The sequence below is a fragment of the Pelophylax lessonae genome (assembly GCF_965119305.1).
Source record: "Pelophylax lessonae genome assembly, chromosome: 8".
NCBI lineage: Eukaryota > Metazoa > Chordata > Amphibia > Anura > Ranidae > Pelophylax > Pelophylax lessonae.
The window spans coordinates 96,553,671-96,580,825 of record NC_138775.1 but is presented as its reverse complement, the minus strand read 5'-3'; the positions used below and the strand labels follow the sequence as shown (position 1 = coordinate 96,580,825).

Genomic DNA, 27,155 nt, shown 5'->3' with positions numbered 1-27,155 from the left:
AAAAAGAACTGATTTTTACTGATATAAACTGTCTCCAACAGACATTTACTGACAGCTGTAAAAATCACAGATTTTTACAAACTGTTAGTAAATTTACTGACAGTTGTCTACCCTGCTTCATATCCTGAAACTCCTCCTCTCAGCACCTCTGTAGTTCAGAAGGCAGGCTCTATGAAATGTGTGACACAGCAGTGCCTACTCACAGTGCAATGTGACTACCTGTCAGAGGATTCAAGGAAGTAAATGTGTGGGGATTCCCACAAGGTAAGCTTGCATATTTTGGGATCATTTACAATAATAGGAGTAAACTAGAAATAATTTAAATTTTTGATGTGGGAATTAACATATGATTTTACATTTTGACCATTGATATGCTTTAACTGAAAAGTTCCACTTCATGCAGTATCAAGCCCAACAGCAAAAATGTAACATCTTGCTGTTTACCAATCTTTAAATAGGGGGGCTGCATTAATTTACTATTCGTAGGCATCTTCCCTCTGTTTTTACCTGGTGATCTGGCTATTGTCAGTCTGGGAAATAGGGGAGTGTTAGATGTACTAGCAGATTTAGATACACTAAACAAATTGAAGCCAAACTCCATCTAATACTTTTTAAGCAGTTACAGCAACCATTTTTTTCTTTTGCAATGAAGGATTTATATAAATGATCATTGTAAGCACCCCTGTCAATGAGAAATAGTTTGTCCCTCTAACTCAAAGGTTCTTAACTTGGGTTCCATGGACCCCTAAGTTGTCCATGGATGGGTTTCAGGGGGTCTGTGAGGGTCAGATAAAAAAAAATAACATTTGCATTCACTATACAGTTGTCCCTTGTCAGAATCAATGGTTTCCATTTTTTAAAAAATTTAAGAAAATACAACCTGCCACTGCTTATACCACCGACCGCTAAGCATCTCTTGACTCGTTGTTAGCTCATGTTTATTATTTACATTTGTATTATCATTATCTGCCCAACCACCATCTTGTGCCACTTCATAATAGCAAGCAATGGCGGCTGGTAAATATAAATTTTGGGGGGGGGGGGGGAGTCAAAACCAACACCCCCCCCCCCCAGTGGGACGGCTGACAATCAAATCTACCACCCCCTCCCTCCTCCCGGGACGGATGGCTGGCTGCCTGGCTTTACAGCCAGCATCCTTACCTGCTCCTTCCCCGAGCGGCTGTGAGTCTCCTCCGGCCATACGACTCCTCCCTCTTCCTGGCCAATCGCCAGTAAAATCGCTTCTCTTTTCAGCCAATCAGGAAAGGGGGTCTCACAACCCGCTTCCTGATTGGCTGGGAGGAAAATCAGTGTGATAATAATGAATATTCATTCGCTATTGTCATACAACTAGGTGGGCTCAGGGCGCAGTTCTCTGTGCCCAGAGCCCACCCTTTTTTGAAGCACATTAGAACCTCTGGCTCTAATCACCTGCTTAAAAAAAAAAAAATCCCCTATTGGAATCCATGCGTCCGGCACCCTGCATGTAGATTAGGGGCCGGATGAATGGATGGGGGGGCGGTGCCCCCAATGGATGGGCAGCCACTGATAGCAAGTGCTAATTTTCATTTTCTAGTAGTAGTAGTAGTAGTAGTAATAGTAGTTGTACGTTATATTAGATTTGAGTAGAATTAAAATTGATTTGTTTAATTTGCACAAGATAATTGTATATCATTTTTGTAACGAGTATCCTATCCTTTATGTTTTGCATGAAAAGGAGTGAGTTTTTTGTTAAGATTGTTTACCTTATTCAATCTTTGTGTATGTCATATATGTATGAGACTTTTAAATTTCAATAAAATAAAGTACCTACAGTATATTCACTGCATGCAAAGTTGTGTTTATGTGAAAAATTCTGAGGTGGGGGATCCAAATCTTTCATCAGATTTTCCAAAGAGGTCTGTGACTCAAAATAGGTTCAAAACCACCGCTCTGACTGCTACATCTCTTGTTCTGTTGAAAAACAACAGAGTTGATGGCAGGATCACCAGGGGAAAAAACACTACAAAAAGAAAACGAATGCAAGTAATACATCTAAGAACTGGTGATCTGCAACAAAATATGTTTGCTACTATAATTCCACTTTAATTGTTGATTTTAAATGTTGACCATAGATATGCTTTAACTAAAAAGTTCGATTTTTCAGAAGCTGTCAGTATGCCTTCAGCAGTGGTTTTAAATCTGTATGCAGCCTTTGGGTTGCCAAGGCATCTAACATTTCAGATGTCAAAGAAATCTATTCAATATTAAATGTCTTCCTGCGCTTGTCGAAAACGCTGTAACAAATCATCAATATATTTGTCTTGTGTGTTATAGATTTAAATAATGTGTCAATAAATGAGGATGATGCTGCATAAATCAGTTTCCACATGTCATTCCTAATGGTATCTCTCTATAAATATCTCACTCCCTGTACATCAAGCCTGATGGAAGAGTTAGGGGTTAAAAGATGCCTTGCTAACTCACTAGAGAAATAACAAAAAAAATATGAAAGTGGGGGTGGGGAGGGAGTAATGACGTCTAACCCTCTCCTCCCTTCCTAAGTCAGAGACCAAGCAACGACTGTGCATTGTATAGAGTAGGCTCGGTGTGATCGCAGCTCTCCCCATCTGGTGCTCTATGCAGTCTGGCCAGTGAGGGATCTTCCTCTGTCCAAGCACCTCCATTAAGAAGGTCCCAGGGTGGAAGCCTCTTTTCTTAGCTAGATTGCCCCCCTATAGCTGTCACCCTGAAGTTTCTGGCCGTCTTGCTGGTGGCCGGAATGCTTGCATTCCTGGGTGCCATCATATGCATTATAGCCAGCGTCCACCCCGCCGCCAAGGGACCTGTCCTTGGTGCTGAAAATGAGTCGGCTCCAGCCGCTCCCAATGAGAAGAGCCTGGGAGCTCTCCATGGTGTCAAGACTCTGTACGGATCGAAGGATGCCTTCCTAGAGATCCCCGGATCCAAGAGCCAATCTCCCCCCAGCTTCAGCAGACTCATCTGCACCCCCTTAGCCATGGAGTGCCCCTCTGATGTGCAGAGAGATTCCCCCCAGCCTGTCGGAGAAGAGCTCCTCGCCCTGCAGAACACCGCCGAGCAGCTCCGGCACACCGTGCTGCAGCAGAAGAAGCAAATCCTTACCGACCAAGAGGCCATCCGGGAACTCACCGGGAAGCTCAGCCGCTGCGAGAACGGCCTGGACAAAGGTTACCAGGAGGGGACCGATGGATGGGGTCCCAAGGAAGGAGCCATGGGAGATCTACCCCTCGACTCCCCACAGGCGGTGCAGGAATTGGAGGAGTCGGTCAGGACGCTGAAGGATCGCATTGAAAAGATTGAGGTGAGCAGAAAAACGGAGTCTCTACAACTAGTAATGAGCGATGATGTGTGGGGCGAGGAATGTTCAGACATGAGATGTCATCATATGGATTACATGGAGAAAGGGGGTTTAGTGACACCATGCTGAGTTTTCTATTCATAAAAATCCATGGCAGACCATCTATCCTGGCTGTCAGTCACAGAAGAGAGATGAATGAGTGCTAGTAATGGGTGTAGACATGACACGGTGTCTTAGATTCATCCCCATCACTTTACTAAGGGTTACATCAATATCTACTCCAATCTGTTTGTTACACAAAGGGAGGTGGTGGGGGCTAGAATAAAGGGTCTTAGGGTGCAAAATCAATAAAAAATAATGTATATATAATCAGAACAAAATAAACTGTTCTTAACAATTAAACAGTGTGATAATGATTATCTATCTATCTATCTATCTATCTATCTATCTATCTATCTATCTATCTATCTATTTATACATATATCTTTCATGTATCATCCAATCTATCTATTTATCTGTCTATGTATTTATTTATAATGTACATTTCTATTTTATTACATGCATATATAACAAACACAATCTATCTATCTATCTATCTATCTATCTATCTATCTATCTATCTATCTATCTATCTATAAATCATCTATTGTCTATTGTTCTATCTATCTATCTATCTATCTATCTATCTATCTATCTATCTATCTATCTATCTATCTATCTATCTATTTATCTATCTATCTATAAATCATCTATTGTCTATTGTTCTATCTATCTATCTATCTATCTATCTATCTATCTATCTATCTATCTATCTATCTATCTATCTATCTATCTATCTATCTATCTATTATGTATCATCCAATCTATCTATTTATCTGTCTATGTATTTATTTATAATGTACATTTCTATTTTATTACATGCATATATAACAAACACTATCTATCTATCTATCTATCTATCTATCTATCTATCTATCTATCTATCTATCTATCTATCTATCTATAAATGATCTATCTATCTATCTATCTATCTATCTATCTATCTATCTATCTATCTATCAATTATCTATCTATCTATCTATCTATCTATCTATCTATCTATCTATCTATCTATCTATCAATTATCTATCTATCTATCTATCTATCTATCTATCTATCTATCTATCTATCTATCTATCTATCTATCTATCTATCTATCATGTTATATTGTACATGTCTGTTATATTACATACACATGTAACAAGACTTAGGATCATTCTCATTTCCTAGCAAATGTGTGCTACCCTGCCACATACACTATGATTGGTTTCTTCCTTCATATATAAAACCTGGTGTTCAGTATACATTTCCTGAATTCTGTACTCCTATGAAATTGTAGTGAAACACATGAGCTGAATGAACTACAGCAGGATAGTGTGGCAGCAGATCCATTCATTCTCATGGTTCATTATCAGAGATTGAATTGCTTCCTCTGTCTGTCTTTCTGTGTCTTATGGTGTAATAGACCTAAAATAAAAGCAATGAACCCTATACTTGATATAACATGGTAGAAGTAATTGAGTCACTTTAGCTGGAAGTAAAAGAACATTTTACGGTAAAGGGAAGGATTTATTTACATAGAGAGTGTAATGGGTATCCCCTATATAAGCAGAATACACCCAGTCTGTCCCAATGAACAGACAGACACAAAGCAAAAACTGCACATTCATTTGTCTACTATGCATATGTTTCTAGCCTGGCTATAAACCTCTAATATAATATACCTGTATTTGTAGAAGTTGAAAAAATATAGTTAAATAAAGTAACTGTGACTTGTACAGCACACAAATTTAAAGCGAGTACATAATATAACTAAAGATATGAGAACGGATTTGTGAAACTGATGGGTGATTCTAATCCAATTTCTGTAAAGTCTTATATTTTCAGGGAGTTATGATTTAGCCAAATATGTCCAATCTCATATTTTTCATTGATTTGTGAATTTTCATCTTGCTTAAATATGCACAGCCAGATATGGCCAATGTGCAGAGCATCGCACAATTCATAAATTGTGATTGCCTGGATTTATCCACAGGTTGGAGAAACCTGCATGTGTTTAGTGAAGTGAATTGATAAGTCACAATCATTGAAGAAGATGAGGTTTGCCAGATTTGCCTAATTTATGCATTTGCTGATCTTTAACTAGAGCCCAGGAGATAATTATTTCAGACTCACAAATCAATCCTAATGTCAGTATTGGCTGAATATTAAGTAGTATCGCAGAAGGACCAGATTGCACATTATGCATGTTTCAGGTATGCTTTGGGATAGACAATAGTAGTACAAATTCATTTTCTTATTTTAAGCCACTTCAATAAAAACATTTTGAAAAAATTTATCCGATACTGCTACGTTTATTAGGTTAAGCTATTTGTAAATAGTCATCTACTTGACGGGGCTTATTCAACAAGAAAAAAGTGATAATTCATACAGTTTTAAAAAATTAAATCTGTTTTGTTTGGTAAAATAGGAAATAGCTGCTGCTTGCTTGTGATTCCTTAAGGCATCTCAACTATTAAAGAAATTTACAGCTAAAGAATTTATACTTGGTTAATAGCTGTATCTCTTATCTTTCTGATAAACATCTGTAAATGATGCATTTATCAATAATTTATTCCACATCCCATTTCCAGCCCCCCTCCAGCAAGCTTACTGTGCCATCTCATTAACACATCTCCTCCATCCTAATTCTCCTGTGGGGAGACTTCCTGTTTCTCAGGGACACGCTATTCTTTCCATTACAACCTGGAGAATCGATTGAGTAAAATAATGCTGAGTACTGTCTGTCTAATAGGCGGTCACCCCCTGCTAAGGAACTGGCAGAGGCTGGAGAGAACCATATTGAATAATATATGCCTAGATCTGAGGGGAAAAAATAATTTTTTGGTATAAAAAAACACAGAGTGTATGTTTTCTTTATATATTGGACTAATTATATGCACTGCACACTTGTCCAAAATGGACAGTGCACTGTTATGCAGACATAACAGTAAGATTTCCACTGTTTAGACATGTCAAAACAATGAAAGATGATAGCTGGTTACCTGGTATGGGTTCATCATGTACTTTGCCTATAGCCTTCTGCATAGTTAATGAAGCCTAATAATGTCAACATCTTGCTTCGCTTAGAGTTGATTTCAGCTGGACTGTAAGTAGAAATCCCACTAGGAAAACTATATATATATATATATGCTTTTTGTCGCCTGAGCTTTAAAGTGGAGCTCCACCCAAAAGAGGAAGCTCCGCTTGTTCCCCCACCCCCCCCCCCCCCCCCCACTGCCACATTTGGCACCTTTCAGCGGGGTACGGGTACCTGGTTCTAACAGGTACCCGCTCCCACTTCCGGCTGACTTCGCCGTTTGGCCCCTCTCCTCCTACCCTCACCACTGGGCATTCACAAAGCACAGCGCATTTCGCAAGGCTTCACTGCCAGTTTCCCTTAACTGAGATGGCGACGGCAGCACCTGAGAGCCGATTGAAAAATCATCTCGGATGAAGACACCCCTGGATGCGTAGACAGGTTAAGCGTCCTAATATTAAAAGTCAGCAGCTACAGTATTTGTAGCTGCTGACTTTTAATCTTTTCTGAAGGAGCCAGGAGCTCCACTTTAACCACTTCTGGACCACCTGCCGCATATATACTGCGGCAGGAAGGCCCGGCTGCGCAAAATCACGTACATGTATATTTGTGCACGGGTTTTCGGAGGCAAAAACGCGCTGCAGGAGCCCAGCTCCTGCTGTGATTGGACACAGCGGAAGCCAATCAGCGGATCCCGGTGGAAAAAAAACCTGTTTGTTTTTTGTTTCAAAACTGTGGTTCTTTTTTTGTTTATAGCGCTAAAAATTTAAACTGCAGAGGTGATTAAATACCACCATTGTAGGGGAAAAAAAAGACAGCAATTTTATTTGGGTACAGCGTCACACGACCACTCAATTGTCAGTTAAAGCAACTCAGTGCCGTATCGCAAACAAATGGCCTGGTCATTAGGGGGTAAAATCTTCCGGAGCTGAAGTGGTTAAAGTATATATATAGTTTGTTTGGAAGACTGCATGTTACTCTGGACAATTTGAAATGAAAGGAAATGCAGTCTGTCCCCACCGACACAGAGGGACGCACTGAGTTTCCCCTTATTAATATATGAAACAGAAGTCCAGGTTTTAGATCTTTAACCCTTTGTTGGGACAGGCATTGTTTAAATCTAGTTTACAACTGATTAAAGAGCCTGATGTGTGTGTGATAACACTGGACTGATAAAAGTGAAAGGTAGTTCTGGTGGGTCTACCATAAAATTATTTTTCCTTAAAGAAGCAGATCCTTGATTGATATATAGTATGAGTGGACTCTGTTCTAGTCCTAGGCTGCTACCTCTTTAACAGTAACAAGTGCTTGCCAGATGGTAAAGTCTTGGATGTATGTGTACTAAGGAGCGCCTGGTATAAAAGTTCATCTCACTTGACTAACTTTTTGAAACATTTAATGGTTAAGAATATCAAATAAAACCAACAAATTTCAAGGGGCAAAAAAAAGCACCCCCTGCTTCAGGGCTTGAGCAGTCAATGTTAATAAATGCAAGACAGAATGCACTAAGGGACCTGTGTTAAGGCCCAATGAAGACTAACATCTCTTGATTGCACTAAAGCCCCGTACACACGTACCGATCGTCGTCATACAAACGTCGGCGGACGAAAGATCTGCCGATTGTATGCGTGTTAGTATGGTGCCTCCGACAGCTGTCTGCACACAATCCGCGGACAAGAGTCTTTCTTGCAAACATGAAAATTTTTGTCTGCGGACACCAGAACGGACGATTGTTCGCCTGTCAGTACAGAAATCAGCCGACAGACCGCAGATTTGCAAGACTGGGCATGCTCAGAAAATAAAAAACACAGGGAAAGTTAACCATTACATGACATCACTTCTGCAGTCAGCTGAAGTCTGCGGACAAAATTCTTGTGCTGTCCTTGTGCTGTCTTTGCACTTTTCAACAGACACCGACATCCCGGGGAGAAAAGACGAACGTTTGTATGACGACGATCCGTACGTGTGTACGGGGCTTAAGACAGCTGCAGAGATGGACTAGGGATTACGGACTTTGGGATGTATTGTGTGCGTACAGCAGTGCACTTAACCACAACTAAAAAGCACTGCTTCTTACAAAACAAATGGATGTGAGGGGGAAAAGGAAAGGTTCAGAATCTCACAAAGGACATTACAAGTAGGTATAAAAACACAAAAAGGACTGATTTCATGAAAAATATCTTACAGTGCCAATAAGTGACGGATGTGTATAGATTATTTGTGGAGAATAAAGATATTATTTAGTGTCACTTTAAGCTAAAAATGTCACTTGCAGCGCAGCAAATGTGGATGGAGAGGGATCAGGAGTAGTGGATCAATACCAATTCACTTACAGAAGTAAAATGTCCTATTTAAAAACAGTAATTGTGTAAAACAGGTAACTGCTGGCGAATATAACATTGAACTTATGGTAAATATCTGAATTGTTACTGATACCTTTTCTATTGAAGAATGGGAAATCAAGATATTTACAGATGGCAGCAAATGTGGCTCAGTTAAGTAAATGCATCGACTACTGCAGATAAAGTAGTGAGTAATCAGCAAATAATTTATTTGGCACTTTACCAATAAACCCTGATTTCTTTCTTGCTAGCACCACAAAAAGAAGAAATTAAGACAATTCTCTCATTTAGGGAAAAGCGGCAGCCTCTGTTAAAAGAACATCCCACAACCACTAATACTCATCTTCCTTTTGATCTACTGCCCCAGCCCCTCCATTCTTCCATTGGAGCAGAAAGTCAAAACCTTGGGTAAGCTCAATGACAGAGCTTACAAAAGGTTAATTGCTTCCTCTTCTCCCTCAGATTATAGTGTTCCAGCCTGTGCAATTGATTGCTTATGTCCAATAACTGCATCAAATGAGGAGGCCACATGCCCCCCCATGCCTGCAAACACTGGGCAATTACCAAGGGCTCCTAAAGAATCAATGTGGGAGGGTTAAGGCAAAGGTGAGTATAAGCAGGTGGGGGTTTGTTCTTTTAAAAGAGCCCTGAATGAGCAAAATGAAAAATTCTCTTTAACTTATATTGTGACTGCACCCCTCGCCCAGTTGCCAGGGCCGGTACAAGGGTTGGGCAGGAGGGGCGGCTGCCCTGGGCGTCTGTCCTGGGCGTCTGTAGCATGGGAGGTGGAGGGGGCGCTGCCAGGAGTGTTTCTGTGACTATTAGTTGACAGGAGAGAGCTGGATGTGCTCTCTCTCTCTTCTCGCCAGGCTTCACACTCCTGTCACTGTAGTGGTCGTCAGATCGGGACTTCTCCTTCGGCTTCTCCTTACCTTAAAATGTCAGAGCGGAGGAGGAGCCTAGGAGAAAACAATTCCTAAACCTTTGCATGGGCAGCTGGCGGGAGAGATGCGGCTGCAGAAGGGGAAGAAGATTGCGGCTCAGAAATGACACTGGATGTCAGATCGGGACTATACAGAGTTTGTTACCCCCTCTCCTTCCAGCAAACAATGTGGAAAGAGGGCGGGTAACAAACTCTGTATAGGCCCAATCTGACATCCAGTGTCATTTCTGAGCCGCAATCTTCTTCTCCTTCTGCAGCCGCTTCTCTCCCGCCAGCTGCCCATGCAAAGGTTTAGGAATCGGCTTCGCTTCTCCTAGGCTCCTCCTCCGCTACTCCGCCGCTCTGACATATGAAGAGGAGGAGGAGCCTCAGAAGAGGAGAATCACAGAGCGATGTGCCGCGCTGTATCTGAGGTCTGCCTGCTTGAGGAAAGGGAGAACTGCACTGGGGACACAAATTTTAACCCTGTCACCTCTCAAATTCCCCATCTCAGCACAATCCCTCCCCTCCCCCCCCCAATATCAATCCCACCTAGAAGTAATCATCCTCTCCCCACCCCTCCTAGTAAAAATTCTCTTATCCCCCCCCCTCCCCCCCTCCAAAGGACAATCCCCCAAAAAAGCTTGCAATAAACTTGTTTTATAGTGCCAGTTTCATGGAGTGAATTGCGCCAAAGCTCAGGGTCCAGGAGGCAAATCAGACTGGCACCCCCATAAAGCGGTCACACTGCTACCTGCCGGTATGAAAATACCAGCCAGTGAGGACATTCAGACGGACCGCAGGCTGCCAACCACACTTAATACAACTGGCCCAATGACTGCCAATGCTAATAAGTGTGGCACTGCAGCCTAATGCTCCACCTACCCTCCTTTGCCCCCCAAGTATGGCAGGCATCATGTCAATAATATCATTTCATTTCTTTGAACATCCTTGTCCTTGAGCGAGCATACCGAATTGCATCATATACAATTAAGACTTTTAATTGTATATGATGACAATAATATTTTGGGCCTGCTCACCGCATATGAGCTATCGCAATATATCACTGGGTTAGTAAGATTTCTCCTAACTTATAAGATATTTGGACTTGTGTTTGCTGCCACTGATTATTTCATTTATTTGTATAATGACTCTGGACTTCCTATTTATTATACAAATAAGTGAAATAATCATATGGTTACAATCAGTGGCAGCAAACACAGGTCAGAATATATTAAAATAGTAATCCTACTAATCCTGTGACATAAGGCTGTACTAATGGTCACTGATAAGGCTGCACTGGTGGCCACTGATGGGGCTGCACTGGTGGCAACTGATGAAGCCACACTGATATGCTGCACTGATGGGTAGTAAAGAGGTGGCACTGATAGGGCTGCACTGATGAGGCTGAACTTATGGGAACTGAAGAAGCTATGCTGATGGCCACTGATAGACTGTGGTTATGGTCTGTGGTTTACAGATGACAGGGTGGGTCATAAACAGGAAGGGTGTGGTCTTTACAGGAAGGGGTTGGTCATATTTAAATTAGTGGGTGCACAAGTTTAGTCAGGCCTAGGGCAGAACAAAACCTAAATACACCACTGGTGCTAGGAGGGGTGATTTGTGCTGGGGTGGGGGGGGGGGGTGAGGATTTTGCCAGGAGGGGGGATTTGGGGATTGTCCTTGAAGAGATTATTGGGATGGGGTGGGGGGATTTGTGCCAGAGCAGGGAGAGTCTTGGGGCTGTTAAAAAGGGGTATTTGGGGGGGGGGGGGCTTTGTGCCAGTAGGAATGATGGGGGGTATTTGTGCTAGGGGGAAATTTTTGATTGGGGGTAGGATTTGTTCTAGGAGGAGAAATATGGGGGGGAGGGGGTACTAGGAGGGGGATTTGGGGGGTTGTGCTGGGAGGGATCGGGGGGGAGAGGATTTGTGCCAGGAGAGGGGGATTTTTGCGGTGGGGTTGGGGGAAGAGGATTTGTGCCAGGAGGGGGGATATGTGCTGGGGAGATGGGGGAAGAGGATTTGTGCTAGGAGGGGGGGTTTGTGCTGCTGGGATGGGGGGGAGGATTTATGCCAGGAGGGGGGGATTTTTGCTGTGGGGATGGAGGGAAGAGAATTTGTGCCAGGAGGGATATTTGTGCTGTGGGAAGGGGGGGGGATTTGTGCCAGGAGGGGGAATTTGGTGGGATGTGCTAGGAGGAGGAATTTGGGGGTTTGTGCTGGGGGGGTGGGGAAGAGGATTTGTGCTAGGAGGGGGGATTTGTGCAAGAAGGGAAAACATTTTTTTTTGGGGGGGGGGGATTTGGGGGAGAGGATTTGTGCTAGTAGGAAAATTGATGGGTATTTTTGCTAGGAGGATACATTTGGGGGAGGAGAAGATTTGTGCTGGGAGGGGGGATTTGGAGAGGGGAGAATTTGTGCTTGGAGGGGAAATTTGAGGGGTGAGAATGTGTGCTAACGGTGCTTTTTTGAGTAGGGATAGTTGTGCTAGCAGGGAACATTTGGGAAGAGAGAGGCTTTGAGTTTAGAGAGGATGGGGGGAAAGATTTGTGCTGGGAGGTAGATTTCAGCAAGGAGAGATGTGTACTGGGAGGAGGGAGAATTTTTGTTTGTGTAAATATTTGGCTTGGAAAGGGGATGTATGCTTAGGGCCTAAGTGTGCCAATTAGTGCTCAATTTTCTTTTTTTTTTTTTTGCTAAAACATTATGCTCCTACATCTTGTGGGGGGGGGGGGGGGTGCAGTTTGGTGTAGGACCCTGGGTGCTGGATGGCCTTGTCCCGGCTCTGCCAGTTGCATTTATTTGATAGCTTTGTGTGGCCTCAGCTCTACCTGTCAGACCAGTTCACGAAACACTCTTTTAAAAATTGATAGAGATCAAGATTAATCCAACATCTATTAGTCAAATAAACATCATATGTGAAAAAAAAAGGAATGACTAACCTGGCATGAATCTTCCTACTCTGAATGTATCTTCAGGCAGATCTGCCATCTGTCTTTACAGATAGATTTTTTGGACCATTACTGTTCTTAAATATCAGACCAAAAGTGTGTGAAGACTGCCCCCAAATGTTACTCTTCAGAAATCTCTTGGATTTGTTAAATACCCTATAGGATATCCCAGAATTAGACTGCAATCAGTAAGATATTGAATTTTAAGAACTGTCAAGGCAGTTTACCAGTTATGCTGGTACCCAATAACAATAAGCAATGCAATATTAAGAAATGCTATTTTATGCCACTCAGAACTAGCATTTGGTGTTTTTTTTTTCTGAAGGTCAGGAAGAAAACCCTGCATAGGATAAAATATGATACCATTGCACATAATTTTCATTTGATTAATATACTGTCCTCTTCAGCAGGGGCGAACCTAGAGCATTTGGCACCCGGGGCGGATCCTATTTCTGGCACCCCCCCAGGCGACGAACTGCCCATTGACGTGTCACGTGTAAAATGTATGGAGACCCTCCTTTTACATTACACAGCCCTCTTACCCCTGGACCCCTTTACATTACACAGCCCCCTTACCCCTGGACCCCTTTACATTACACAGCCCACTTACCCCTTTACATTACACAGCCCCCGTACCCCTGGACCCCTTTACATTACACAGCCCCCGTACCCCTGGACCCCTTTACATTACACAGCCCCCGTACCCCTGGGCCCCTTTACATTACACAGCCCCCCCATTGGAACCCTTTACATTACACAGCCCCCATCCCCCCATGGAACCCTTTACATTACACAGCTCCCACCCCCCCATGGAACCCTTTACATTACACAGCCCCCCAATAGAACCCTTTAAGTACACAGCCCTCACCCCCCCCATAGAACCCCTTTACATTACACAGCCCCCAATATAACCCCTTTACATTACACAGCCCCCCAATATAACCCCTTTACAATACAAAGCCCCCGCCAATAGAACCCCTCTACAATAAATTCCCCCCATAGAACCCCTATACAATACAAAGCCCCCCCCCATAGAACCCCTATACAATACAAAGCCCCCCCCCATAGAACCCCTATACAATACAAAGCCCCCCCATAGAACCCCTATACAATACAAAGCCACCCCCCAAAAAAGAACCCTTTTACAATACAAAGCCCACCCCCCCCCAAAGAAACCCTTTACAATAGAAAGCCCCCCCCAAAAGAACCCCTTTACAATACAAAGCCACCCCCTCAAAAGAACCCCTTTACAATACAAAGCCCCCCCCCAAAGAACCCCTATACAATACAAATTCGCCACCCCCCCCAAAGAAGCCCTTTACAATACAAAGCCACCCCCCCCCCCCAAAAGAACCCCGTTACAATACAAAGCCACCCCCTCAAAAGAACCCCTTTACAATACAAAGCCACCCCCCCAAAGAACCCCTTTACAATACAAAGCCACCCCCCCCAAAGAACCCTTTACAATACAATGCCACCCCCCAAAGAACCCCTTTACAATACAAAGCCACCCCCCTCAAATGAACCCCTTTACAATACAAAGCCACCCCCCCCCCCAAAGAACCCCTTTACAATACAAAGCCACCCCCCCCAAAGAACCCCTTTACAGTACAAAGCCACCCCCCCTCAAAAGAACCCCTTTACAATACAAAGCCACCCCCCCAAAGAACACCTTTACAATATAAAGCCCCCCCAAAGAACCCCTTTACAATACAAAGCCACCCCCCGAAAATAACCCCTTTACAATACAACCCCCCCCCCCCCTACCTTTTTAGGAGGAGAGCAGAGGAGGAGGAACTGTTTAAAGCAGATGATGGGAGAGAGACTGTCACTCACGAGCACTGAATACACAGCGGTCGGCGGGAACTGCAGAAGTGAACTGTGCTAGTTAATGAGCAGGTGATTGGTTGATAGGCGGTCCTAGCAACCAATCGCCTTCTCATTAACTATCACAGCTAACTCCGGCAGCGCCCGCTGTGTATTCAGGGCTCCGTGAGTGACGGCGAGTCTCTCTCCCATCATCTGCTTTAAACAGTTCCTCCTCCTCCGCGGCGGAGGCAGTCCGGCGGCCGGCCCCGGGTGTCACCCTGGTCTTTCCTGACACCCCCCTAATGTGTGGCACCCGGGGCAGGCCGCCCCCCCGCCCCCCCTATTGGTACGCCACTGCTCTTCAGTACCTGTTCTTTCAAAGCGTTGACAGTTTATATTTCTTTTACAAAAGTTTTATTGTATAGCAAACATAGTGTACACAGTGATTCCATACTCAGACAACATAAATGAGCACAATACTCTCTATGGATTTGACAAATAAAAAACAGAAATAAGTTCTATTGAGAGAACACAGTAGTTAGGCATATTCATTTGATGAAGAACACAAAGGCGTGTCAGCACAGGTGGGACACAAGGAAGAAGAAAGGGAAAGAGAAAAGGAAGAATGAACGAGTAGAAGAAAGGGTAGAAAAAGGAGTAAGGGAAAGGGTAGGTCCTGCGGGGCGAGCACCAGGGGATCATCTAAATTGAGAGTAGTGTAGCGTGGACAGTGTAATATACATCGTCAATGGGTGCCACACTTTAAGAAATTTATCATGAGAGTCAGTAGCTATAGCAGTCAGTTTTTCGTTCGTGAGAATGTCCTTCATACGATTTTTGACTGCTTCGAAGCTGAGCAACATGGTTTTCCAAGCCTTAGCAATAGTCGATTTTGTAGCAGTAAACAGATACTGGGCCAGTTGGCGCTGTTGACGGGACAGTTCAATTATTGGCTTACATAAAAGGGCTTCATAGGAGTCTCTTTTTAGGTTAATATGAAAAATAGTGCGAAGCAGGGCATAAACCCTAATCCATAGTCTGCATACCTTGGGACATGTCCACCAAATGTGAGCCATAGTTCCTTCCTGGGAGCATCCCCAGAAGCATAAGGGAGTGTATGTTGGTATAAACCTGGCCAACCTAGCTGGGGTGTAATACCATCTATAGAACACCTTATATGCATTTTCCAAAATCAGTACATTTCGAGAGCATTTCATATGTTGCCAGTCTTCCCCATCCAACTGCCTCCCCAAGTCCTTTTCCCATTGTGAATGATGAGTTAGAAGCGGAGGTTTAGCAAGGGAGATGATAGAAGCATAAAGAAGCGATATGAGCCCCCACAGCGAAAGAGATCTTGCCCTGCAAAGGCTCTCAACTGGCGTTAATGTGTAGGGTAAAGGCTTGGATTTGATAAGTTGTTAGAGAAAATGTCAGAGTTGTATATATTTGCAGAGTTCGCATAGAGGGATATCATGGGAGGATCTAAGAGATTCAAAGGGGAGTATTTTAGTAGGGATAAATAGCGAGTGAATATCCACGAAACCATGATCAGTCCACCAAGAAAATTGTTGCGGGTTTGTATAACCAGGCTGAAAGGAAAAGTATATTTCTAATGAAGATCTCTAAAGATCTTTGCATAGCCTCCATCTATTTAGGCTTTTAGGAAAAAGATTGTAGAGGCGCAGTGAAAGAAAACGTTTGCTATATGTATGTTAACTCTTATAATATTTGTTTATTTGTGTCTTTGTGTATTTTATGCTGGTGCAAAGAAAAAATTAAAGTGGTTGTAAAAGCAGAATTTTTTTTCCCCTTATTTAGTTTTTTTTCACTTTCTCTGCATTAAAGGAGAAGTATAGCCAACGTTTTTTAGGCTATGCTTCTCCTATGAATCATAGGAGTGCAGTTGGTTCTGCACTCCTATAACCTGTTTTCAGCCAACAGCGGGCTGAAGCCTGCTGTGGGCTGATGTGACAGACCTAGTCCAAGCTCTGAAAAGATCCCAGCCATATGGCCAGAATCCACCCAGAAGCGTGGGCTGGCAGTTGGCTCGGCCTCTCAGCATGCCACTGAGAGTCTGAGCCAGCCACTCCTTCTCCTCCCCAGTCCAGCACTCCAGTGAGCACTGGATGGGAAAAGAGTAGAGAGCCAGTGACTGACAGTCAGGATATTTTTAAGCAGGCCATACACTAGTAGGAATTTGTTCAAAATTTTTAATTGAAGGAACATTTGTTTGATCTTCTAATGGTTAGTGGGGTCAAATAAAATTTAATTTTGGACCGCAGTTTGGACCAAATTCGAAGGAGCCAGATGGAAAACTTTTCTCAAACAAACAAATTTCCAATAGTGAATGTGATTTGTTTTCGTTCATGAAAGTTCATTCACTCCAAAATTGAATGTTAAATGCAAATTTTCAAAAAGAATGAAAGTTAAAATCTACTAGTGTATAGCCTGCATTAAGCCGGGTACACACAATCAGAATATTGTACAAAATATATCTTCGCTTTCAAAGTGATCGTACGATAATCTTATCATTAGTACAGAGCTTTCATCCAAAATATCCGAAGGGCAAACTCGTAAATTTTTCTCGTACAATACCTGACTGTAGGATTTTCATTTACCCAGTATAGTTTTCATCTGAAAATACAATACAAATACGAACAGAGAAACACCGCTGTGCAAGTCTTAGTTGCCTAGCAGTGAAATTTGTTTTGCGGACTTTAGAGGCACATACCAGGCAGGCAAAGAATCTTTTTTTGTTAAAAGATATTAAATTTATTAATTACATATTAAAACATATATCAAAAAAAGAAAAGGAACAAAAAAGACATCAAAAACTAATACATATTAAAATCCAGATTTAGGAATCTGGATTCGATGCCCAGACATAATACACAATAATTGCGGAGGGTAATACTGTAATTGGTCTGAAAAGGTCGACGCGTTTCGCCTTAGCTTCTTCTGGACCTCAGACGTTTATTTGTATTTCTTTAAATAATAGATAAACAAAACATATCAGTTAGGTAACAGTACATAAACATTATTCACTCTATGGAATCTCTGACAAAAATAATAAGTAGACATTCAGTGCGGTCAACCAACCTCCCTATATGCAAAGAAAATGTGCAGTCCGTAGGAATCGACCAGTGATAGTCAATCGTAAAATCAGGGGGAGATGAAAAGGAGAGAAGGGCTAGACCCACCTAATGGGAGGGAAAGAAAAAAACATAATTCATTCATCCCACCTAATAGAATGTAATGGGAGACATATTGTGTCTTCTCATTCCTATTATGAAAGAAATTATTCACTAATATTTACCCAATTTAACCGAAGATTTTTTAAAAAGAATGAAAGTTAAAATCTACTAGTGTATAGCCTGCATTAAGCCGGGTACACACAATCAGAATATTGTACAAAATATATCTTCGCTTTCAAAGTGATCGTACGATAATCTTATCATTAGTACAGAGCTTTCATCCAAAATATCCGAAGGGCAAACTCGTAAATTTTTCTCGTACAATACCTGACTGTAGGATTTTCATTTACACAGTATAGTTTTCATCTGAAAATACAATACAAATACATTACGTTACCTCTAAATTTTTATTCTGTCGTACTAGAATTTTCATACTTTACTAACCTATTCATTTTCGATATGGAGACCAGCATGCAAAGGAAAACTGACCATCATTCATCCGATATCTGTGTGTACCCGGCTTTAGTCTACTTGTTTAGGATGTTAGTGAGTTAGTATAAAAGCCCCTTTTTCTCATTATTAAAACACCTCAGGGGTTTCAGTAATGTATCAGGTTCTGTACCCAAATGTACAAGAAAATGCATTTTGTGGTACATTGTATTCTAATAGGCCTCAGTGGTTTCTCTGCGTTCATTTAGCGAGCCATTATCATTTTATCAAGTTTCCACAGAGCTATTTTGAATTCCCAGAAAATCTTATTCTTTTAAACCTCCAAAGCATTCATAAACAATAGCCAACATTTCAGCATTCAGTCTTCTGTATCTGTTTGATTTATAAAATAAGCAGTTTCATTGTTCAGATACTTTCATTAGTTATATATCCAAAAAATATATATTTTTCTTTTTTTTACTTTAGCAACCATATGACTAATTGCAATGCTACAAATCACTGTGGTTATGCAAGCCCTTGCCATATTTTATATTGAAAATCTGAGCAGCTTATTAGAAAGTCTGAAAAAATGATTGCAACAGGTTTGTTGCCATGGTGATTGTCGAGAAGAAAGGCAGGAAAAAGAATTTCTATAGTGTGATCTATGGATGACACTGATAAGAAACCTGTCCATCTGCCTTAAACTCGCCCTGTCATTAAAATTAAACTTCAAATGTACGAACAGGATAAGCACATTTACAATATTAATTGGAGAAAAAGAATACTTAAGTGAAAACCTACACTTCTAATCATGAATGTGAACACTGCTCTAGGTAATTTTCCCATCTCTGCCTCCACTAACACACCAACCGGGTGCTGGCCCTGTCCATCACGGATTCCAATAGGCAAAAGAAGTCTGGTTGGCCCCACATCCAGTAAAATCACCTTTATTTCATGAAATCCATAAAAACAGGTCCAAAACACAAATAGAGGGGAACAGCATCTCCAGCTAACGCATTTCACACTCACTTACCACTTAATCATAACTCAGGGCAGTTGTGGAACATTTTTTATGGATTTGCTGAAATAAAGGTGATTTTACTGGATGTGCGGTCAACCAAACTTCTTTTACACTTGTACACTCAGTCTTGCCTGGACAAAAATTGTCTATACTTAGCTCATTGGCTGACCTGTCGGCCATGAGTGGGAAATTAGTCCATCTGCACTGTGTACCTTGAATTAAAGAACATGTTAGCAATCTGTATGTGTATGGCCAGCATTAGATCACCTGGCCTCGGACTACCAAGACCATTTTAGGGGCATCATGTCATTAGAGACTACAAGAGTCTCTTTTCATAAGGCAAACAGGATAACCAAGTCACATCTGTTTTAGCTGCTCCCTGTTGCATGTACCATAACAAAATAAGCATTAAAACAATGTGAAACATCAACTCCTGTTGCTAGGAATATTTACTTTGAGTCAATCTGTATTACATATTTATATATAAACAGTATCTCACAAAAGTGAGTACACCCCTCACATTTTTTTAAATATTTTATTATATCTTTTTATGTGACAAGACTAAAGAAATTACATGTTGCTACAATGTAACGTAGTGAGTGTATAGCTTGTATAACAGTGTAATTTTGCTGTTCCCTCAAAATAACTCAACACACAGCCATTAATGTCTAAACTGCTGACAACAAAAGTGAATAAGCCCATAAGTGACAATGTCCAAATTTGGCCCAATTAGTCATTTTCCCTCCCCAGTGTCATGTGACTTGTTAGTGTTACAAGGTTTCAGGTGTGAATGGGGAGCAGGTGTGTTCAATTTGGTGTTGTCGCTCTGACTCTCTCATACTGGTCACTGTAAGTTCAACATGGCACCTCATGGCAAAGAACTCTCTAAGGATCTGAAAAAAAGAATTGTTGCTCTACATAAAGATGGCCTAGGCTGTAAGAAGATTGCCAAGACCCTGAAACTGAGCTGCAGCACAGTGGCCAAGACCATACATCAGTTTAACAGAAGGGGTTCCACTCAGAACAGGCCTCGCCATGGTCGACCAAAGAAGTTGAGTACATGTGCTCAGTGCCATATCCAGAGGTTGCCTTTGGGAAATAGACGTATGAGTGCTGCCAGCATTGCTGCAGAGGTTGAAGGGGTGGGGGGTCAGCCTGTCAGTGCTCAGACCATATGCCGCACACTGCATCAAATTGGTCTGCATGGCTGTCGTCCCAGAAGAAAGCCTCTTCTAAAGATGATGCACAAGAAAGCCTGCAAACAGCTTGCTGAAGACAAGCAGACTAAAGACATGGATTACTGGAGCCATGTCCTGGAGTCTGATTAGACCAAGATAAACTTGGTTCAGATAGTATCAAGCGTGTTTGGCAGCAACCAGGTGAGGAGTACAAAGACAAGTGTGTCTTGCCTACAGTCAAGCATGGTGGTGAGAGTGTCATGGTCTGGAACTGCATGAGTGCTGCCAGCACTGGGGAGCTACAGTTCATTGAGGGAACCATGAATGCCAACATGTACTGTGACATACGGAAGCAGAGCATGATCCCCTCCATTCAGAGACTGGGCTGCAGGGCAATATTTCAACATGATAACGACCCCAAACACACCTCCAAGATGACAACTGCCTTGCTAAAGAAGCTGAGGGTAAAGGTGATGGACTGGCCGAGCATGTCTCCAGACCTAAACCCTATTGCGCATATGTGGGGCATTCTTAAATGGAAGGTGGAGGAGCTCAAGGTCTCTAACAACCACCAGCTTCGTGATGTCCTCATGGAGGAGTGGAAGAGCACTCCAGTGGCAACCTGTGAGGCTCTGGTGAACTCCATGCTCAAGAGAGTTAAGGCAGTAATGGAAAATAATTGACACTTTGGGCCCAATTTGGACATTGTCACTTAGGGGTGTACTCACTTTTGTTGCCAGCGGTTTAGACATTAATGGCTGTGTTGATTTTTTTTTTTTTTGAGGGGACAGAAAATTGACACTGTTATACAAGCTGTACACTCACTACTTTACATTGTAGCAAAGTGTAATTTTTTCCGTATTGTCACATGAAAAGATATAATAAAATATTTACAAAAATGTGAGGGGTGTACTGTATATCTATCTATCTATCTATCTATCTATCTATCTATCTATCTATCTATCTATCTATCTATCTATCTATCTATCTATCTAGATATCTCCAGGCAAGAAACTTTGCAATAAATTCACAAAATTATTATTGGCTTAAAAATCTGTATTCAGTGAGACAGCAATGTGAAGCATCCTGAAAAATATATTTCAGGTTTGTATACACATCAATAAGTTGTATTTTTTGTCAAGTGTGTTTAAAAAGGTTAGAAAAATCCTTATATTCAGCATGTTGGATGAATTACTGGATCTTGTGTGGTTAAAAGATAAAAATTACAGATTCATACAGTGTCAATTGTAGTTATACAGAATGTATCATTCCAGCTGTTCAGTATGTATTGTTTTTTGTTCAGATTTCCAGCAAGAGCTTGAATCATCTTTACCCACTAAGCTACTAAAATAAGTAGCCTGTGTCTAACACCGTATTAAACCCAAAAGCTATTTTTTTTATATTTCAACCTACCACTTCTTAGATGCGATGGCTGCATTTGTTTCCTTTTTTTTAGGCTTTCTTTCTTTCTGCCTGTAAGTCTGTTGTTTTTCAACAGAACAAGCTGTCCTACAGATGTGGCAGTTAAAGGTTTGAGACAAACCAATTACCACTGACAGGTGTACTTACAATGATCAGATTTTAATTATTTATGTGAAAGCTATATCCCAAAAGGAACAAAACTGTTTTCTATAACAACGTAAAAAGGGTTAGCTGGAGTTTGGCTTCAATTTGTTATTGTATCTAAATCTGCTAGTCAATCTAATACTACCCTCCCCCCAGACTGATAATGCTGCTGTCCAATGGTGTCTCTGTTGCCTCTTTTATCCAAAATGCTCAGGGCTATACGTAAATGACCATTGTGTGGAATATTTAGCTTAGAGTCCATCAAGTCCAGTCTCTTAAAGTGGTTGTTATCCCACTTTGACTACTTTACAGGGCCGGTGCTTCCACTAGGCAAACTAGGCAGCCGCCTAGGGCGCATTGCCACTTAGGGGCGCAGCCACGAGTCGGCACTCTCTCTCCATCATGAATGATTATTGTGAGCTGAGGGGAGGGGTGGCGGTGGGGGAGGAAGAAGGGACAGAGGAAGATGCCAGGTGTCTTGGGAAGTGGCGGAACTACCAGGTCCTGGCTTTCCACCACTGTTGGAGGGGCCCCAAGAGGCAGGAAGGGAGCCCACTAGAGTTCTGCCTGCATGATGATCCTCTTTGGCTGAAGCTGAGCGGCCTTAACCCCAGGCAGGAAGAGACTCTCTACACTGAGTTGGTAGGCAGCCATTCATTTCCCTGGGTCGGTATTAAGCAAGGAGCAGAGGAAAGCTGAACCTGAGCCAGAGCTCGGCACTGTAGGGCGGAACCTTTACTGGGGCAGAAGCGACGAGGCACTGGAATGGTCTTAGGAGGTTGGTGATGAAGGACATGCAGAGCTCTCTGACTGCTGCTTTTCCCTCCACCAGGAGCCGGTTGGAGCTTTGGTGAGCACTTTGGTCCAGGAGAGGAGCGTCCTGGGAGAAGGAATCAGCAGGATCACAGTGAGGGAGGGCAGAGTGCGGGCCACTCTCTTCATACCATCCAGTGAGTGTCCCCAGAACAGGGGATCGGGGCCCCTGGGTGTTACATGGATCATCCCTGGTATGAAAGGGAATCGGGTCACCAGGTGTGACATGGGGGATAGGGGTCACCGGGTGTAACAGGGCTTTGGGGTCACCAGGTGTGCCATTAGGAATTGGGGTCCCTGGGTGTGCCATGGGGGATTGGGGTCCCCAAGTGTGACACGGAGGAACATCAGGGTCCCCAGGTGTGACATGGAGAAACATCAGGGTCCCCAAGTGTGACATGGAAAAACATCAGGGTCTGACATAGAGAAACATTGGGGTCACTGGGTATGACAGCTTGACATTGAGGAACACGGGGGTCCCTGGGTGTGACATGGAGGAACATCAGGGTCAGTGGGTATGACAGCATGACATGGAGGAATATTGGGGTCCCAGGGTGTGACATGGAAAAACATCAAAGTCCCTGGGTGTGACATGGAGGGACATTAGGGTCCCCGGGTGTGACATGGAGGAATATGGGGGCCACTGGGTATGACAGCATAACATGGAGGAACCATCAGATCAGGGTTACTGGGTATGACATAGAGGGGTTTTTAACCCCTTCCCTTTTTTTGGGGGGGCGCAAGTAGCTGATCTTGCCTAGGGCATAAAATAGTCTAGCACCGGCCCTGCTACTTTACATAGTCACAGACACATAGACACAGTCTCTGTGTTTTATAAAAAAAATAAAATGCCTTCTTTACTGTATTTCAGAGGGATTCCCAGCAATCACCTGACCGGCCAACTCTCTCCTCTCCCCATCTGACAGATGCAGGGGACAGGGCCGAGATTCCCTTGCTGACGTCAGGCGGGGCAAGAGGAGGACAGGAGAGAGAGAGCCAGCCAGTCACGTGATCACCGGGAGCCGCTCTGAATTTTTTTATAAAACACAGAAACAAGAGAACTTGTCATCAGGGAACGGAAAGGATTAAATAGGACAATAAAAGTTTTAATAGCAGCAGGAGGGGGAGGGGTGGGCATTGACACAGGAGCAGAAAGGCAGGGAGGGAGGGAGGAAGAGAGAAAGGAGAGCTTCAGATGACAGAGACACGTAAACTGACCACGATGTCAGGGCTCAGCAGCCATGATATACGGTGGTCAGTTTACAGAGGAAAGGGCAGAAACTGGCAGGATCAGCCGGGTTTTCTAGGTGATACAGTGGTGCCAAATTAAAAAGCACAAACACTGTGCTGTAGAACATGCTTTAAGAGAACAGGATTTTTTTTTTTTTTTTGGGTTAACAAACGCTTTAACCACTTGCCGACCGCCCACAGTATATTTACTGCGGCAGTCAGCCCCTCACAGGCAAAGTGACGTATATTTACGTCACTAGCCTGTGAGGCTCTGGGGAGCGACCGCACACCTCACGAACCCCCCCGCGCGTGTGACCGGCGGACCCGATGTCCACCGCTCACTCTGAGATCGTCGGGGGAGAGGGAGAAAGGCAGGCAGCTTGTGTAAACAAGCTGCCTGTCATTCTCCCCTGTGTAGAAACACTGATCATACGGTTCTACTATGTAGGACCGTTGATCAGTGTAACTACAGCTCAAGCCACAGCCAATCACAGTTAGAATCACGCCCCTAGGGACACACACAGCCCCTCCCTCTCAAATAAAGTTAACCCCTTCACTGCCAGTGTATTTTTACAGTAACAGTGCATATATATAGCACTGATTACTGTAGAAATGTCACTGGTAACCCCAAAAGTGTCAAAAATGTCAGTCAAGGGTCCGATCTGTCCGCCCCAATGTCGCAGTACCACAAAAAAATCGCAGATCGCCGCCATTACGCGTTAAAAAAAAAAAAAACAACAAAAATGACAAAAATCTTTCCCTTTGTTAGTAAACGCAATAACTTTTGCGCAAACCAATCAAAATACGCTTTTTGCAATTTTTTTTTACAAAACACATGTAGCATAAAACAAATTGGCCGAAAATGTTAAAACATTTTGATTTTTACTTTTTTTTGGGGGGGGAATTTCATATAAAAAATTTGAAAATATTGTTATTTTTGCAAAATTGACGCTCTTTTTTTGTTTATAGCGCGTGATCAAAAAATCGCACAGGTGATCAAATACCACCAAAAGAAAGCTCTGTTTGTGGGAAAAAAAGGACATCAAATTTGTTTAGGTACAGCGTCGCACGACCGCGCAATTGTCCGTTAAAGTCACGCAGTGCCGAATCGCAAAATACCCCCTGGTCTTTTAGCAGCCAAATCCTCCGGGGCTTAAGTGGTTAAGGATAATTTTCCCTAACATTGTATGCTTTCTCACCTTCCCTTTTATGTAGTCTATATCATATCCTCCTATAAGACTCTATATGGGGCCAATTACAAATCTCTCCAAAGGAAAACAACATCCATTCATGAATCTTGGAAGAAGTATCAGATATCTTGGCTGGGAAGGATTGCTGCCCAGAAAATGACACTGCCTTCTAAATAGGTGTACCATTTTAGGTTTCTTCCTGCTTGTATCCCATTGCATATTTACAATCAATCCAGTGGGCACGTTTTTGGTTTATTTGGCAGGAATCTAGCCTGATTGTATTTATGCAGTTCTATTTCGCCTCAAGTCTAAAAGGGACTGGTGATTATGCATATCATTAACAACTACCGAGCATCATAAATTGTCCCTTCAATTGCCTATCCTAGATCCTCTAATACTACATTATGGGTCAGTATTGAAATGTACCTGGTTGCACTTATGGCAATGGACATTAGTTTTATGGACCACTCCCAGTTGTAAACATATTACTAGCCCAGTGCTGAAGCATTTACTAAAAATATGGGACTTTGAACCACTTAGAGAGACTATTATGCCTCATTTGCCCCTTGCAACTCTCACTAGCAATCCATCTTTCCCCCATTGATAAGAAAGGCCAGGTAGATACTTGTGGTGGATTAAAGCAGGCTTCCGCCATGTGCATGACTTGCTGATTAGGAGCAATATGCTAAGCTTCTTTTCCCTGCAGTCCTCTCATCATTTTCCTTTTATGGAAATATTTCAATGTCTTCAATTTCAAAACTATGTGCAATCTGTTTTAAAATACACAACTTTGCCTTTAAAGCCCCCTTCACGCGGGGGCGACTTAGGATCTGACTTGTGAGACTCCAAGTCGCAGGATATGTGTAACGCCATGTATCTCTATGAGAGCAATTCCAATTGACAGTACTGAAGTCGCTGCAACTTCAGAAAAGGTCCCTGCACTTCATTGATCTGACTTTGACATGACTTCAGTGCCAGAGAATGTGAGTCTTATCAAAGTCACTTTAAAGTCGTATCAAAGTCAGACTCCAAAGTAACACTGAAAATCACGCAACTTTGGAATTGGCTAGTGTGAAAAGAGCCCAACTCTCACCCCTTTTGAACACATGTCTGCGCGGTCCCTTCTCTAAGGGTATTATTTTCTCAATCTAAAGCTCTCTTCTGAAAGGTGACTTTTTATGTCCTATGCCTTATGCTTCCTAAAGGGAAAAAGATTTGGGGGTTCCCTTGACAACAGTGAGTCCATATTTTGGACATGATTGTTCACTTGTCACTGAACTCATCTTTTAATAAGGCCAGCTGTAAATTACTGTTTAGATGGTACTCTATATGGTACCCATATACAGTACCAGACTGGCCACATTCATACAGGGCACCTCAGACCATTGTTTTTGGGCTTGTGGAATAACTGGAACTTTAGTACAGATACAGGGAAACTGTCCTAGAGTCAAACATTTTTGGATCAGGGTCTACCAATTTTTTTATGCTGCTCTATGTTCTAGTATCCCTAAGAATTCATATGAAGCTCAACTGAATCTTAAACCACCTAACACTCTTGACCAACTTAGACTTCTGACTTTTATCTTTACAGCTGACAAACAGACTTTAGCAAGAGACTTAGGGCCTAATTCAGTATAAGTTTGGAGTAGAGCTGCTCACTTCTCCAGAAATAACTCCAGCCTAAACTCATTGCATCCTAATTAGGTAAGTGGCTGGAGTCAAACCATCAACTAGATGCTTTAATGAATTCGGAGTTGGAGTTAACTTAGACTGAATTCGGGTTTGGAGTTAACTTAGGCTGAATTTGAGTTTGGAGTTAACCAAATTCCCTTTGTATTTTTCATAAAAGGAAATTTGTCTATTCTGAATCACTATTACACAGCAATGTCATCTAATATGGTTTATTTTAATTTTAAGGTATAGTTATGTATCTTATGTGTTTTAACCTTTAGATTTTCTAATAGCAGACTACACAGCTGTCTAATTAGCAGTCTTCATTCTTTATTCATCTGAAACTTTCAGGCATGTCTGATTGTATTCAGCACTTTGGTGTAGTGGGCTAAGCTCACAG

At 42.4% G+C, this 27,155-nt stretch overlaps 1 protein-coding gene across 1 annotated transcript in view; it reads left to right on the top strand.

Annotated features, from left to right (window-relative positions):
- Window positions 1–2,542: 2,542 nt before the first annotated feature.
- Window positions 2,543–27,155, top strand: part of NPTXR (neuronal pentraxin receptor) — a 90,237-nt gene continuing 65,624 nt past the window's right edge. The window contains exon 1 of the mRNA XM_082266178.1: window positions 2,543–3,322. Within this exon, the coding sequence (XP_082122304.1) occupies window positions 2,762–3,322 (561 nt within the window). The 5' untranslated portion in view covers window positions 2,543–2,761. The remainder of the gene's footprint in view (window positions 3,323–27,155) is intronic.